Source organism: Anguilla rostrata, chromosome 9 (genome assembly GCF_018555375.3).
Source record: "Anguilla rostrata isolate EN2019 chromosome 9, ASM1855537v3, whole genome shotgun sequence".
Lineage (NCBI taxonomy): Eukaryota > Metazoa > Chordata > Actinopteri > Anguilliformes > Anguillidae > Anguilla > Anguilla rostrata.
The window spans coordinates 53,121,207-53,136,206 of NC_057941.1; the positions used below are offsets into that span (position 1 = coordinate 53,121,207).

At 54.0% G+C, this 15,000-nt stretch overlaps 1 protein-coding gene across 2 annotated transcripts in view; it reads right to left on the bottom strand.

Annotated features, from left to right (window-relative positions):
- Positions 1-5,641: 5,641 nt before the first annotated feature.
- LOC135264200 (ephrin type-B receptor 4a-like) overlaps positions 5,642-15,000 on the bottom strand; it is a 40,523-nt gene continuing 31,164 nt past the window's right edge. Inside the window, exons 8-17 of one of the 2 annotated variants that reach the window (XM_064352937.1) lie at positions 14,043-14,208; positions 13,511-13,607; positions 11,142-11,206; positions 10,233-10,346; positions 9,560-9,807; positions 8,966-9,181; positions 8,223-8,372; positions 7,790-7,983; positions 7,183-7,341; positions 5,642-6,822 (exon numbers count right to left, since the gene is read on the bottom strand). In XM_064352937.1, the coding sequence (XP_064209007.1) occupies positions 6,714-6,822; positions 7,183-7,341; positions 7,790-7,983; positions 8,223-8,372; positions 8,966-9,181; positions 9,560-9,807; positions 10,233-10,346; positions 11,142-11,206; positions 13,511-13,607; positions 14,043-14,208 (1,518 nt within the window). In that variant the 3' untranslated portion in view covers positions 5,642-6,713. Of the gene's footprint in view, positions 6,823-7,182; positions 7,342-7,789; positions 7,984-8,222; positions 8,373-8,965; positions 9,182-9,559; positions 9,808-10,232; positions 10,347-11,141; positions 11,207-13,510; positions 13,608-14,042; positions 14,212-15,000 lie in introns of both variants that reach the window. The other variant, XM_064352936.1, reaches the window with a different exon arrangement.

Sequence of the window (15,000 nt, forward strand, 5' to 3'; positions counted from 1 at the left end):
GGCGACTGCTCCCTCCTTCGGCTGGTGCTGTAAATAGCTCACCCTCTCAAGGTCCATGGCTGGTGAATGTCCCTGTCATTTGCAAACCACCATCATGTCAGTTTGCACAGTGCAGGAGGACCGTCAGCTAGAGGAGGAGGACCAACAGATACCCAATGAACACAACATGTTCTCACAACGTTATAACATTTTGTCAGGCTATAACGTTGCTGCAATGTAGTGGCAATGTTATAGTGCGACAAAATGTTCTAGTAACATTGTGAGAACATGTTGTGTTAGCTGGGTAGAGCTGGATGACCAGCAACTATGCTGGAGGACCCCACCACCCTCCCACCCGCTCCCCTCCCCTCCCCTCCCCTCCCCACCCCTTCCCTCCCCCTACCCCAGCAGCCAGGACCGATGGGAGTGCAATGTCCACTTGGTTCCACTTGGTTGACGAACCTGCCTGGTGAGTGTTCTACCAACAGCTGCTTTTCGTTAATAAATGAGCACGGTACGCATAAAAATTAACATTCGCTGACTCTTTAAAAACATTTTAATAGCAGTTAAAGCTTTTTTTAAGCCAAGTTGACAGTTCTGGGAAAATGTTAAATAAAGTCTAAACATATATTAAGAAAAGTGGAAACAGCTGCAATTTTCACCCTGTACCTCAGCTTCTGCATTCATTAAAAAAATCACCTTGTCCCCCGAGGAAGTCATTTGGAAATGCCCTCGTTCTGAACTCAAACCACGCATTTCAGCACTCAAAGATAAATTTGCTCTGACACTCACATGTAAATTAACAAGTGTTCCCGTGAAATACAAACCTTTTAACGCACATTTATACCTGCTGGTCAGTCAACATTTTCCCACTGCTGGCAATGGCTGTGGAGTAAACACATTTATAAATGAAAATGTTTTCAGAGGAAAAAAAGCTCACCTGGGATTCAAACCCATGATCTTCTTACCTGTAATTTCAGGGCCTTGACCACTGCTCTGCACCAACTCTCTGCACGGGCGTGGCCAAAGGTGAGGTCTGTCAGGTGGGCAACGGAACCCTGCGTATGTCAGGGCTGCTACCTGGCAACAGCCTGGGGGGGGGGGGGGAACACCCTAATCCTGATCACTGGGAAGAAAATCAAATGTAGTTTTTACTGATGCTTTGAAAGTTGTGACTCTCTCCAGGTCAGCATACCTCATTAGTGACAATAATATATGGCTGATAGCTAATAAAGAAGTGCATTTATTTATTCCTAAATAATCATAAGAGTGAATAATCATATGGTAACAATTCTTACGCCCTAATGAAGCTAAAAATAATCTTCTAGCCCTGTAAAAAAAAAAACCTGAAGAGGAGAAGTGCAGTGTAACAGTGTTACAGTAGGAAAACAGAGTCTAATTAAAAGATCATGTCGGGGTCAGAATGCAATCTAAATGTTTGAGTTTTCATTCTGTGTGGATTTCACAGAACACATTTGAGGGGAATGAGGGTTAAGCTACAAACTGCAGAGTAATTATGATAATGATGTTACCACGACCATGTTTTTATTTCTTCATGTTTGCTTTTTGAGCACTTCCTTCTTCGTTCTTTGCAGAATCTTAGAGCCGCAAAAAATTCAGTTAAACCGCCACAGGGAGAAGATTACACCAACAAAAAAAGAAAAAAGAAACACATAAATATACACAACAAAACAAAGGAACGTGACAGGGTATGAAAGACGAGCTGGAAACCGAGCTGCTTCTTCAATGACACGCAGAGGAAACAAACAGAACACACAAAAGCCAAAGGCATTCTGGGAACCCGGAATTCGGGGTGGGGTGAGGTTCTCCCTTCGCTGTCATGCGATGCTTTCTGTCTCTTTTAGAAACCTAATCTCCTTTCTCTTCTTCTCACAAAACAAGCTCTTCTCTTTTCTTTTCTTCTTCCCCATTCTTTCCTTCTCTCATTCCTCCCGTTCCGCCCGTTCTCAAAGTCCCGGGGCCTGCGGGGCCGACAAGCCTGGGCCTAGAGTGGCAGCCGGGCCAGGGCAGGGGAGGGGTTCGGCAGGGCAGGGGAGGGGTTCGGCTGGGCAGGGGAGGGGAGGGGTTAGGCTGGGCAGGGGAGGGCAGGGGAGGGCAGGGGAGGGGTTCGGCTGGGCAGGGGAGGGGAGGGGTTAGGCTGGGCAGGGGAGGGCAGGGGAGGGGTTCGGCTGGGCAGCTGGAGCGTGCAGGAGCCTAGGGACGCTGGATGCCATGTCTGGTTTTTGGCCCCCGACTGGAAAATTTCAGGTTGGGGAAAGACTAATAGTTCGAAAAAAATATAATGTTCTTTTTTAGATTAATTTGCATCTCACCCACCCAGTCTGCCAAAGGTTCCAATAGCAGGAGGACACCTCTCTCTGCCCCCTTGTTCACACAGCTCCCCACCTTAATTGCGATGAAAGTTACCAGCAGTGCATGCTGTCCGGGTTTCACTCATTTTAAATCTGGCAACCCTACGTGACCCACCCCTCCCCACCTTACAAAGAGCGGAGAGATGAGCACGCAAGGGAAGACGGAGAGACGGAGAGACAGAGAGACGGAAGGTGTGGGAGGCCAGAGAGGAAACTCCGGCAGACAGGAAGTGAAGCGAGACTGACGGGAGTTCAGATGACATCACGGTGGGAGCCAGTGTGCAGGAAGATGCCGGGGGGGTCGGGGGGGGGGTGAAGTGAGCAGCTGAACACGCAGATTAACACAGGGGACGGAGATGCAGCCCAGCAGGCCCGCAGACGGATGGAGGGATGAACGGAGGAGTGCAAGAACACACAGGCGTGTCTGCAATGCCAGGGCTTCACCGTTTCCATGGCGATGCCACCTTCACAGACCGCTGGCCATCCTGGCAGACACGATTAACAGATCCGAGTGGGATGGGGGGAGAGATTACCCCCCTCCCCCCCAATAAGATCTGCACTCCAGGTTTACACCGTTATAAAAGGCCCCAGAGTGAGAGGGCATTTCAGCTGCTGGATATTCAAGTGCTACGAACTTACAAAGGCACACACACAGAAACAAAGGCACACACACACACATGCACACGCACGCACACACGCACGCTCAGACACCCGGCTGTTTCTTAGCAACCGAGCGTTGGGGTGACCTCTTCCCCACTCAGACCCATAGGAGCAGACAGACGGACTCAGATCAGACCCCTGGGTCCCAACCGAAGGTGACTCAGCAGAGAGGGGATCGCACAGCGGAACAGGACGTGCACGCTAAGCAGTCCCGCACCGTGAGCGCACACCCCCTAACCCTCTCTAACCCCCTAACCCAGAGCCCAGCAAACCGCTCAAACCCCTAACCAGCCCACAACCCGCAAGAACCTCCCAAACCCCTAACCCGCCACCAACCCTCCCCAAACCTGCCAAACCCCCAAACCCCCCCAAACCCCCCAAACCCTCCCCAAACCCTCCCCAAACCCCCTAACCGCCCCAAACCCTCCCCAACCCTCCCCAACCCCTAACCCCCCAAACCCCCCAAACCCTCCCCTAACCCCCCAAACCCTCCCCAAACCCTCCCCAAACCCCCCAAACCCCCCAAACCCCCCTAACCCGCCCCAAACCCCCCTAACCCTCCCCAAACCCTCCACAAACCCCCCAAACCCTCCCCAACCCCCAACCCCCCCTAACCCCCAAACCCCCCTAACCCACACCTCTATCAAAAAACGATTATGTTTCTGCAAATCTTCATGCTCATTGCATCGCACGGTTACTGTTCTAGCACTGATAGTAATCAGTGAACAGTGGCAAGATGTTAATGTTTCTCATTAAGAGCCTGAGATTGAAATTAAACCTGCAGGATGGGGAGCAGAACAGGACTGATCAGAGCGTGCAGCGCAGAAGTGGGGATCGGCGTCGTCTGTGCAACCTGTGCGTCAAACGCACGCTCAGTAAAACGCTCTTTCTGTCACACAACCAAAACACAAAATGGAGGCGCAAACACAGACCAATAAGCTTTCCAATGTTAACCACCCTGTGTGTGTGTGTGTGAGTGTGCTTCACCATTTTCACAAACCCTGCAGAAAGCTCAGCTTTTCAGAGCCGCACAAAGGGGCCGTTTCCACAGAGCCAAACAGCAGCAGCAGTCTCGGGGCTCCCTGGAGTCACCGGGGGGGGGGGGGCACACCCCCCACCCCCCCACCCCACCCCCCACTCTTTCATTCGCTCCTGTTCCCTGCTTCTGCTTTCCATGCCACAGTTTTCCAGGAGTGTCTCTCGACCCCTTTTCCTGGGGTCAGGTGGAAAAATGGCCCAGTTACCCCCCTCCCCCCACCCCGGCAAAATGCACTCTGCCCATTAAAAAAAAAAGTAAAGAAAGATTGGATAACAGTCTGTGTGAAAGCCAGTGCTTTAGCAGTGCAAGCCCCAGCACACAATTACCGTGAATAATAACCCCCCCAAAAAGGGGAATCAGGATAGCAGGGAGACTCTGCATCAAACATGGCAACCCATGATTCAGTAGGCTTTCCCGTCCTTCATAATATAGAGAAATGTTTGTGTGTGCGCATAAGCGAGTCAATGGGTATGCGTGTGTGCGCGCATGTGTGCGTGTGAGTGTGTGTGTGTGTGTGTTTGTGTGCATAAGCGAGTGAATGGGTATGTGTGTGGGCGCATGTGTGCGTGTGTGTGTGTGTGTGTGTGTGTGTGCATAAGCGAGTCAATGGGTATGCGTGTGTGCGCGCATGTGTGCGTGTGAGTGTGTGTGTGTGTGTGCATAAGCGAGTGAATGGGTATGTGTGTGGGCGCATGTGTGCGTGTGAGTGTGTGTGTGTGTGTGTGTGCATAAGCGAGTCAATGGGTATGCGTGTGTGCGCGCATGTGTGCGTGTGAGTGTGTGTGTGTGTGCATAAGCGAGTGAATGGGTATGTGTGTGGGCGCATGTGTGCGTGTGAGTGTGTGTGTGTGTGTGTGTGCATAAGCGAGTCAATGGGTATGCGTGTGTGCGCGCATGTGTGCGTGTGAGTGTGTGTGTGTGTGTGCATAAGCGAGTGAATGGGTATGTGTGTGGGCGCATGTGTGCGTGTGAGTGTGTGTGTGTGTGTGTGTGTGTGCATAAGCGAGTCAATGGGTATGCGTGTGTGCGCGCGTGTGTGCGCGCATGTGTGCGTGTGAGTGTGTTTGTGTGCATAAGCGAGTGAATGGGTATGTATGTGGGCGCATGTGTGCGTGTGAGTGTGTGTGTGTGTGTTTGTGTGCATAAGCGAGTGAATGGGTATGTGTGTGGGCGCATGTGTGCGTGTGTGTGCGTGTGAGTGTGCGGATTGGCTGCTCACGTCTCTGTCTGTGTGAGCGTGTGTGTGTGTGCATGCGAGTGTGCGGATTGGCTGCTCACGTCTCTGTCTGTGTGAGCGTGTGTGTGTGTGCATGCGAGTGTGCGGATTGGCTGCTCACGTCTCTGTCTGTGTGAGCGTGTGTGTGTGTGCATGCGAGTGTGCGGATTGGCTGCTCACGTCTCTGTCTGTGTGAGCGTGTGTAGCCGTGTGCATCGGCTCGTAAAGTGGAAGTAGATTAATAAAGCTGCACTGCGTTATGGGTGCTGTAAATTAAGGTGTGGCAGGCAGGCAGACGGGGGGGGGGGGGGGTGGGGGAGAACAGCACAGTGAATCTTCAATGCAAGCAGCAGTGACAGACTCCACACTGTCACACCCATATAAAATATATTTATATACAGATACAAGGCAACAAAATAACAAGAACAAACGCACACTCTCAGCATGACAGTGCTTTAACACTCCCAGTGCCGTGCCCTGCTCCTAGCTCCTCCAGGGTCAAAGTTCACCAGGGTGCACAGTTTGTTCTGGGGTCCCTGAGGGGTTCACCCCAATGATCCCCAGTTTTGGACCCCAGTCTGAGTGATGACTGCAAGGTGTGGCTTTGAAAGAAGGGGAGCATGCATCCAATGATGTGAATCACCGTTGACGATAACAACAACAATAATTAAAAATAATAATTAAAAAATAATAATTACAATAACAAATATGGCTTTTTTTCTGAAAGTCCATTCACAAATGAAAAACAGATTTAATAGTCATCTCCTGGTCTCTAAGCAGGGTGAGAACATCTCTCTCTGAACACTGATCAGCGACTGCAGTCTGGAGATGATCTGAAATCACATTCCTCTCATTAAAAAACCGCTCCCACTTAAAAGTCAAAGTGCTCATATGTTTCCTGGCCACCTGTTCCTGCCTGGCGTGACATGGCTGCCCTGGAGCTTCACAGAGACACAGAGGCTGGGCTGGAGCTTCACAGAGACACAGAGGCTGGGCTGCAGCAGCCCGCTCGCTCTGTCTCCCTACACAGAAAAAAACACTGGCCGGTTAAAACATCCAAATTCCGACCAATCGCGTGCTGTCGTCTCGGGCCCCGGGTGAAAAGTCAACAGCTGTCAAGCGAAGAAAGGGGGGAAAAAAAAAAACGCCAACAAAAATGCAAAGTCCCAAAGAGTTCCGATGAAGCCATTGGCTGTTCAGTGTCCATTGTGATGTCACGTCCCTGTCAGTCCGGCAGCATTGTTACGCAATGCCTCTGTCGCCGTGGTGCCATTGTGATGTCACGTCCCTGTCAGTCCGGCAGCATTGTTACGCAATGCCTCTGTCGCCGTGGTGCCATTGTGATGTCACGTCCCTGTCAGAGGGCCCCAGGGGCTCTGCTGAGTCAGTGTCTCTGGTGACGGGCGGGACAGTGGGGGGTCCACACAGCGCCTGTGTGTTTTCGGGGCTAACAGCGGGCAGTGGTGGGGTCCCCCGCCTGCACCCTCAGGTCCTGGATGCTGTGCAGGATTTTGCGCTGGTGTCCGGCCAGGGTCACCCCGATACGCAACAGGTCCCTGTTACCCCGGGGAGAAAGAGAGAGAGAGAGTGAGTGTGAGAGAGTGTGTGAGAAAGGGGGAGAGAAAGAGTGAGAGAATCTGACTGAAACAGCATTGGTACTATAACTATTCATTGGCAGCCCCAGGGAACACAATAACTGACAGATAGAGACAGACAGACAGGCAAGGCAGACAGACAGACGGACACTGACTCAGTGGAGAGGTCAGTAAATGACAGACAGACAGACAGACAGACAGACACTGACTCGGTGGAGAGGTAGGTAAATAACAGACAGACAGACAGACAGACGGACGGACACTGACTCGGTAGAGAGGTAGGTAAATAACAGACAGACAGACAGACGGACAGACACTGACTCGGTGGAGAGCTGCTCCAGCAGGTCGAAGGAGGTGAAGCCGGCCTGGATGAAGCTCTCCTCGTAGCGCTCCATCTTGATGGCCCGTAGCCACTCCCCCACCGAGGCGCAGGCGGAGAGGGGCGGGGCTCCACGCTGGTCCAGCAGGGGGTGAGAAGGCCTGGGGGGGGGGGCAGGCGTCAGAGGAGTAGGAGGCAGGGCTAAACAGGCTAACCTGACTGACAGGGGGCGGGGCCACGTGATTGATGAGACTCTGCACTGAGGGGGCGGGGCTGGGAGGAGCTGAGTGACAGCTCACTGCAGGGGGTTAATGCAAGAATGACAGAATGAATGCGGGACGCAATGGGACAGAGAGACAGCTGCAGGTGGGTGGAGGGGGGGGCACGTGTACAGCCTGTCACCCCCCCTCCCACCCCACGTCCTGTGCCCTCTCCACTGCCCCATTCCCAAAATTCCACAGCTACAGAAGTGAAGCCTTCAAAAGCCACTGTGGGGACCTCCCAAAAAAACATCAGTTCCCTTACATCCGTCTCTCACTCTCTCTCAGCATGTTCCATCCCTCTCTCCTCCCTCCACCCCCCACCCTTCTCTCCCCCCCACCCTCTCACCCGGCTCCGTCGCGGGCCACGATCTTGAGGGAGGCGGGGTTTCGGATCAGCTTGTCCAGCGCGCTGACGATGGCGGCGAAGCGGGGGCGGGCGGCCCGCTCCTTCTGCCAGCAGTCCAGCATCAGCTGGTGCAGCAGGGTGGGGCAGTCCGGGGGCGGGGGCAGCCGGTAGTCCTGCTCAATGGCGTTTATCACCTGGGGGGGACGGGTTAGGGGGTTAGCTCTGCAGGGATTGGTGCCCAGATGGCCAATGAGAAACAGGCTGGGAACATGAGTGAATAAGAGTCATACTCTGGACATACTCTACATTTCACCCATTTCACACACAGGGATGTGCAAGCACACACACACACAACCTGGCTGCTCATGTCCCAGTAGGGCCTCTCTCTCTCTCTCTCTCACACACACACTCACACACACACACACACACTCACGTCCTGGTTGCTCATGTCCCAGTAGGGCCTCTCTCCGAAGGACATGACCTCCCACATGACGATGCCGTAGCTCCAGGCGTCCGACGCCGAGGTGAACTTGCGGAAGGCGATGGCCTCGGGCGCCGTCCAGCGGATCGGGATCTTCCCGCCCTGAGAGCAGAGGGGAACAGAGCGGCGTTACCATGGAGACAACCCCCGCACCGTGCAGACCGCGCTGTAACCATGGAAACAACCACACCGTAACCATGGAGACAACAACCACACTGTAACCATGGAGACAACAACCGCGCCATAACCATGGAGACAACAACCGCGCAGTAACCATGAAGACAACAACCGCGCCATAACCATGGAGACAACAACTGCACCGTGCTGTAACCATGGAGACAACAACCGCGCAGTAACCATGAAGACAACATGGGGTTTGGGTTAGAGGGTTAGAGGTTAGATGGGAAGTAGAGGGTGCTGTTTTCGGGACGCTCACCAGTGAGCTGGTGTAGGTGGGGTCGGTGGAGTCAGGGTTGGGGTTAGGGTTAGGGTTAGGGTTGGGGTTAGGGCTAGGGGTGTAGGGGTTAGGTGTTAGAGGTTAGATGGGCAGTAGAGGGTGCTGTTTTCGGGACGCTCACCAGTGAGCTGGTGTAGGTGGGGTCGGTGGAGTCAGGGTTGGGGTTAGGGTTAGGGGTGTAGGGGTTAGGGTTGGAGGTTAGATGGGCAGTAGAGGGTGCTGTTTTCGGGACGCTCACCAGGGAGCTGGTGTAGGTGGGGTCGGCGGAGTTCTCCTGCAGGAAGCGGGACAGGCCGAAGTCGGACACCTTGCAGACCAGGTTGCTGTTGACCAGGATGTTGCGGGCGGCCAGGTCCCGGTGCACGTAGCTCATCTCGGACAGGTACTTCATCCCCGAGGCGATGCCCCGCAGCATCCCCACCAGCTGGATCGGAGTGAACTGCCCGTCGTTCAGCTGCACAGAGAGGGAGGAGTCAGCGCCACGGGAGGAGGCACAAACAGAGGCACAGACAGGGAGGAGGCACAGACGGGGCACTGACAGGACAGAGTTACAGACAGGGAGGAGTCACAGACGGGGGCACAGACAGGGAGGAGGCACAGACGGAGGCACAGACAGGGAGGAGTCACAGACGGAGGCACAGACAGGGAGGAGGCACAGACGGAGGCACAGACAGGGAGGAGGCACAGACGGGGCACTGACAGGACGGAGTCACAGACAGAGGCACAGACAGGGAGGAGGCACAGACGGGGAGGAGGCACAGACGGGGGCACAGACAGGGAGGAGTCACAGACGGAGGCACAGACAGGGAGGAGGCACAGACGGGGCACTGACCCGCAGGAAGGCGTCCAGCGCCCCGTTCTCCATGTACTCAGTGAGGATCATGACGGGGCAGCTGGCGGTGATGATGCCCTCCAGGTGGATGATGTTGGGGTGCTGGAACTGTCCCATGATGCTCGCCTCGCTCAGGAAGTCCCGCCTCTGCTTCTCAGTGTAGCCACCCTTCAGCGTCTTTATGGCCACGTAGTTCTCCTTCTTCCCCGGGACCCTGAGGCGCCCCCGACACACCTCCCCAAACTCACCTGTATGGGACAGGTAAGAGTCACACCCAGCCCCATCTCACCCTACTATCACTAATAATAACAATAATAATAATAATAATAATGATGATGGTGATGATGATAATTTTATTTCGCAGTCCAGGGCTCTACTGAGGAGTTGGGAGTTTGGGAGGAGAAAAAATGCGACTTGTCTTTTTTTAACGAGGCGAACCAGCAGGTCACCAGCACTGCAGCAATTTTATCACAAAATTGCAGCAACAACATCGCAGTAATGTACTGGAAAGCAGGGAAAAGTTATTACACTCCCTATAACCCGAGCAGGGCGGGGGTGGGGGGGGGGGGGGGGGGGGGAAGCAGAATATCTCTATCCAGATTCACGAGGGAGAGAGAGGGGGAGGAAGAGATAGAGGAAAAAGAGATCTTTTTTAAAACAGAGGGAGACGCACCAGCTCCGATGACTTCCTCAATCTTGACGAAGGACACGTCGATCTCCTTGGCGAACTCGCGCACCGCCTCGTTGGGGTCCTCGTAGGTGAAGGGGTCGATGTACACCTTCACACCTGAGAGGGGCGTGGTCAGGGGAGGGACAGGGGTGGGCGGGGCAAATACAGAAACACAACAAAAATGCTTAAATGCCAAGAAAATGAGTGACACCCACAACTGCACACAACAAAATGGTGAAATTAGGGATGGGCGTAACAATAAAACTGTAGTTTACTACAGGTGAAGACTACAGGTGAGATCTGCAGGTGAAGACTACAGGTGAGATCTGCAGGTGAAGACTACAGGTGAGATCTGAGGTAAAGACTACAGGTGAGTCTGCAGGTGAAGACTACAGGTGAGGTCTGCAGGTGAAGACTACAGGTGAGATCTGCAGGTGAAGACTACAGGTGAGTCTGCAGGTGAAGACTACAGGTGAGATCTGCAGGTGAAGACTACAGGTGAGATCTGACGGTAAAGACTACAGGTGAGTCTGCAGGTGAAGACTACAGGTGAGGTCTGCAGGTGAAGACTACAGGTGAGATCTGACGGTAAAGACTACAGGTGAGATCTGCAGGTGAAGACTACAGGTGAGGTCTGCAGGTGAAGACTACAGGTGAGGTCTGCAGGTGAAGACTACAGGTGAGATCTGGCGGTAAAGACTACAGGTGAGATCTGCAGGTGAAGACTACAGGTGAGATCTGCAGGTGAAGACTACAGGTGAGGTCTGCAGGTGAAGACTACAGGTGAGATCTGCAGGTGAAGACTACAGGTGAGGTCTGCAGGTGAAGACTACAGGTGAGGTCTGCAGGTGAAGACTACAGGTGAGGTCTGCAGGTGAAGACTACAGGTGAGGTCTGCAGGTGAAGACTCACTCGGGCCCATGAGGTACTGTCCATGTTTGTCACTGATCCCCGGGTCCTTCAGCCGGCTGTGTTTGCTGGAAGGAAGGAAAGAAAAGAAAAGAAAGAGTGTGAATGAAAGAAAGATCATTCCTTACCCCCCAAAAAAATCCTGGACCCCACATCTCTCTCCACTACTCCATCACTCTCTTATTTTTCTTCCTTCCTTTAAAATATCAACACTTTTCCGAACCCAGGGAACTGGGAAAGACTACAGAAAGAAGGGCCCAGAAAGGGCTAATGGCTAACAGTGCTGAATCAGCTGCACCATAATCAGCAGGACATTGAGCAGCAATCAGAGCAGCGTCTCATCTCTCCTGCAACAGGACAGGTTTAGAGATATGACCTCATCAGGACTGAACTCACTCCAATAACAAATCCTTTAGCACAACAGCTGGATTGTGAACTGAGATCAGTTTTTTTTCCTGAAAGTTTGGGAAACTGCCCTGAAGTGGAAACATCCTTTAAAATCCTGTCTCCTCCTTGTGTGTGTGTGTGTGTGTGTGTGTGTGTGTGTGAGAGAGGGAGTGTGTGTGAGTGTGTGTGTGTGTGTGTGTGTGTGTGTGTGGTGTTTGTGTATGTGTGTGTGAGAGAGGGAGTGTGTGTATGTGTGTGTGTGTGTGTGTGTGTGTGTATTTAAGAGTCAGGCAGATCCTCTTAAAAGTTTCCTCTCCTCAGCTCTTTATGATGTGTAAACTTCTCAGAACAGCTTGTAACCCGATGACAGTCAGCAGCTATAAATCTGTATTTACCTGCATAGCGAAAATGCCTCCCTCCCCCCCCGCTCCTGTCCTACTTTCTCTCTCTCTTAGTCTCTCTCTCGCGCTCCCTCCCTCCCTCTCTGTCTCGCGCTCTCTCTCTTTCTGTTATTGCCTCTGCAGTTGCTGTTTTAAATTATTTTTTGTAAACGCAGTAGTCCTCCCAGCGATATCCACCCCCCCCCCCCCCCACACCACATCTGTGACTGTCTGCCCCCCATTCCCCCCCCCCCAAATCCTTGGCAAGTTCGCGTTGTGCCCCTGTTGCCCTGTGTCAGTCCTAAGGGGACTCAGTGGTTGGGGGGGTGGGGGTGGGGGGGCGGGGGGGGGGTGCAGGTCCGGGTGGGTCCGGCGCTGACGAGCGGGAACCAGAACTCGCTCTCTTCTCACGGGACAAAAATAGCCGCGCTGGCCCCGCCCTCCGGCCCGGTAAGGCTCGTTCCCATGGCGCCGACCCCCAGGGGTCACGGCCATTGTTCTCCTGTCCAGCGGAGCCCGGGGAGGGGCGGGAACGACCACTTCCTGTCCAAACCCCGCCCCTCCCCTTCTTTCACTACCCTCACTTTCACCCTTTACAGGATGCAGTGGATAGGGAGCCGGCCCTCGGAGCGGAGAGGCTGCGGGTTCGAGTCCCAGGTGAGGGGCATAGCCGTGTTGTGTGTAAGCTGCAGCGAGGTGCTTATCCGAGCAGAACGGTCTGGTGTAAACAGCCGGGATTACATTTACATTACAGGAGCCCGGCTGAGCCGATTAGCCAATGAGACGCGCGCCGCAGAAACGGCTAAAGCGCTAGGGAAGCTAATCCCCCCGCGCACCTGGGGAACGTTCCGCACGCACGGGCGCGGTAAACCATGGGGAAATGTCTGGGGGGGGGGGGGTACTTATTCCAGGTGTCAGCTTACCTAACCCCCCCCCCCCCACCCCGTCCTCCACGGCCCCCTGGGGCCTCCCGTACTCCGCATGCCTGACTTTGACTGGAGGGCGTAGAAATCCGCCCCCCTGGTGGGGTTTAAATGGCACACGCCCATCACACACACGAGACGGACACTCCTCAAAATCCCCCCCCTCCCCGCCCGTCCAATCAAAGGCTTAACTGGGTTCCCTCTAGGCTGGGGGGGGTTGGGTCTCAGAATATTCAGGATTTAAGACCCCCCCGCACAGCCTCAGGGGGGCACAGGTCCGTCCCACACAGTCTGGGCAGCACCTTCACCCGCCCCCCACCCCCAAATCTCCTCCATGTTCTCTGTCCTTCTCTGCTCTCCCCGCTTCCTCCCCCTTTCTCCCTACCTTCAGCTACCTCCCATCGGACATCTCTTTCCCTCACTCTCCCCTTTCTCCTCTTTTTTCTCTTTCTACCTTTAGCTCCCTTCGATCTGACATCTCTTTTTCTCCCTCTCCCCATCTTTCTCTGTCTCTCCCCCTCTCCCACTTCCCTCCACCCTTCCACTTTCATCCTGTCCTCCCTCTCTTCCCCTCTCCCCCTCCCCCCCTCTCTCTCTCTCCTCTCTCCTCTCTCCCTCTCCCCCCCCCTCTCCTCTCCTCTCTCCCTCTCCCCCCCTCTCTCTCTCTCCCTCCATTTCTCACCGTATGCAGAACACGGCCATGGCGATGATGGAGATGAGCAGCAGAGTTCCCATGGCAACCAGGACCCCCGTGACCATCAGCTGGGAATCGGGCGTGGCTACAGAGAGAGGGTGGCCAAGGCGGGGGGGGGGGGGGGGAGAACAAGAGGGGTAAGGAGAGACAGAAAGGGAGGAAGTTGTGAGAGAGGAGAACAGAGAGACAGAAAGGAGAGAAGGAGCGAGAGAGGGCGGTAAAGAGGAGGGAAGGGGGGGTACAGACAGAGAAAGGAGGGAAGGAGTGAGAGAGGGAGGTAAAGAGGAGGGAAGGGGGGGTACAGACAGAGAAAGGAGAGAAGGAGTGAGAGAGGGAGGTAAAGAGGAGGGAATCGGGGGGGGTACGTTACTGATGGTGCAGTACAGCGTTCTCTCAGACCGCAGAGTGTATAAACAGCCAGGCCAGGCCTGCAGAGTATTTACATTAAGGCAGAACAGATGGACAGCCGGGGGGGGAGAGTCTGCAGCGCGGGGGGGGGGGAGGGGGGCGCGGTGCGTACCTTCGGGCAGTGTGCGGACCGTGGTGGCGGGGCTGAAGGACCCGTACCCCGCCACGGTGCGAGCCCGGACCTGCACCTCGTATTCGGTGGCCCGACGCAGGTCACTCAACACCACCTCGTTACTGGAGGACTCCTTATACCTGCAGGAGTGCTCCTCCTCCTGCCGCTGCTGCGGGGGGGGGGGGGGGGGGAAGAGTTTGGAGATTTAAAAAAATGAAGAGAGCGGAGGGATGGATGGCAGGATGAGGGAAGGAGGGGGGGAGAGACGGGGGGAGGGAGAAACCAGGACGGGGGAGGAAAGAGAGAGATTTATTTTTTTCCATGGCTACATCTTCATCCAGAAAGGGATTCAGCACGCAGAGTCCTGCTGCAGACCTGTATGGTTACTGTATGGTTGTGGTATGGCTGTAGTATGGTTGCTGTAAGGTTGCAGTATGGTTGCTGTAAGGTTGCAGTATGGTTGCTGTAAGGTTATAGCTGGATGCTGTATAGTTGCAGTATGGTTATAGCTGGATGCTGTATGGTTGTGGTATGGTTGCTGTAAGGTTGCTGTAAGGTTGCAGCATGGTTGCTGGAAGGTTATAGCTGGGTGCTGCAAAGTTGGTGTATGGTTGCAGTATGGTTACTGTAAGGTTGTGGTATGGTTGCAGTATGGTTGCTGTAAGGTTGTGGTATGGTTGCTGTAAGGTTGCAGTAAGGTTTCTGTAAGGTTGCAGTATGGTTGCTGTAAGGTTGCTGTAAGGTTGTGGTATGGTTGCTGTAAGGTTGCGGTATGGTTGCAGTAAGGTTGCTGTGAGGTTGCAGTACGGTTGCTGGAAGGTTATAGCTGGGTGCTGTAAAGTTGGTGTATGGTTGCAGTATGGTTACTGTAAGGTTGTGGTATGGTTGCAGTATGGTTGCTGGAGGTTGCTGTAAGGTTGCAGTAAGGTTCTGAGGTTGCAGTATGGTTGCTGTAAGG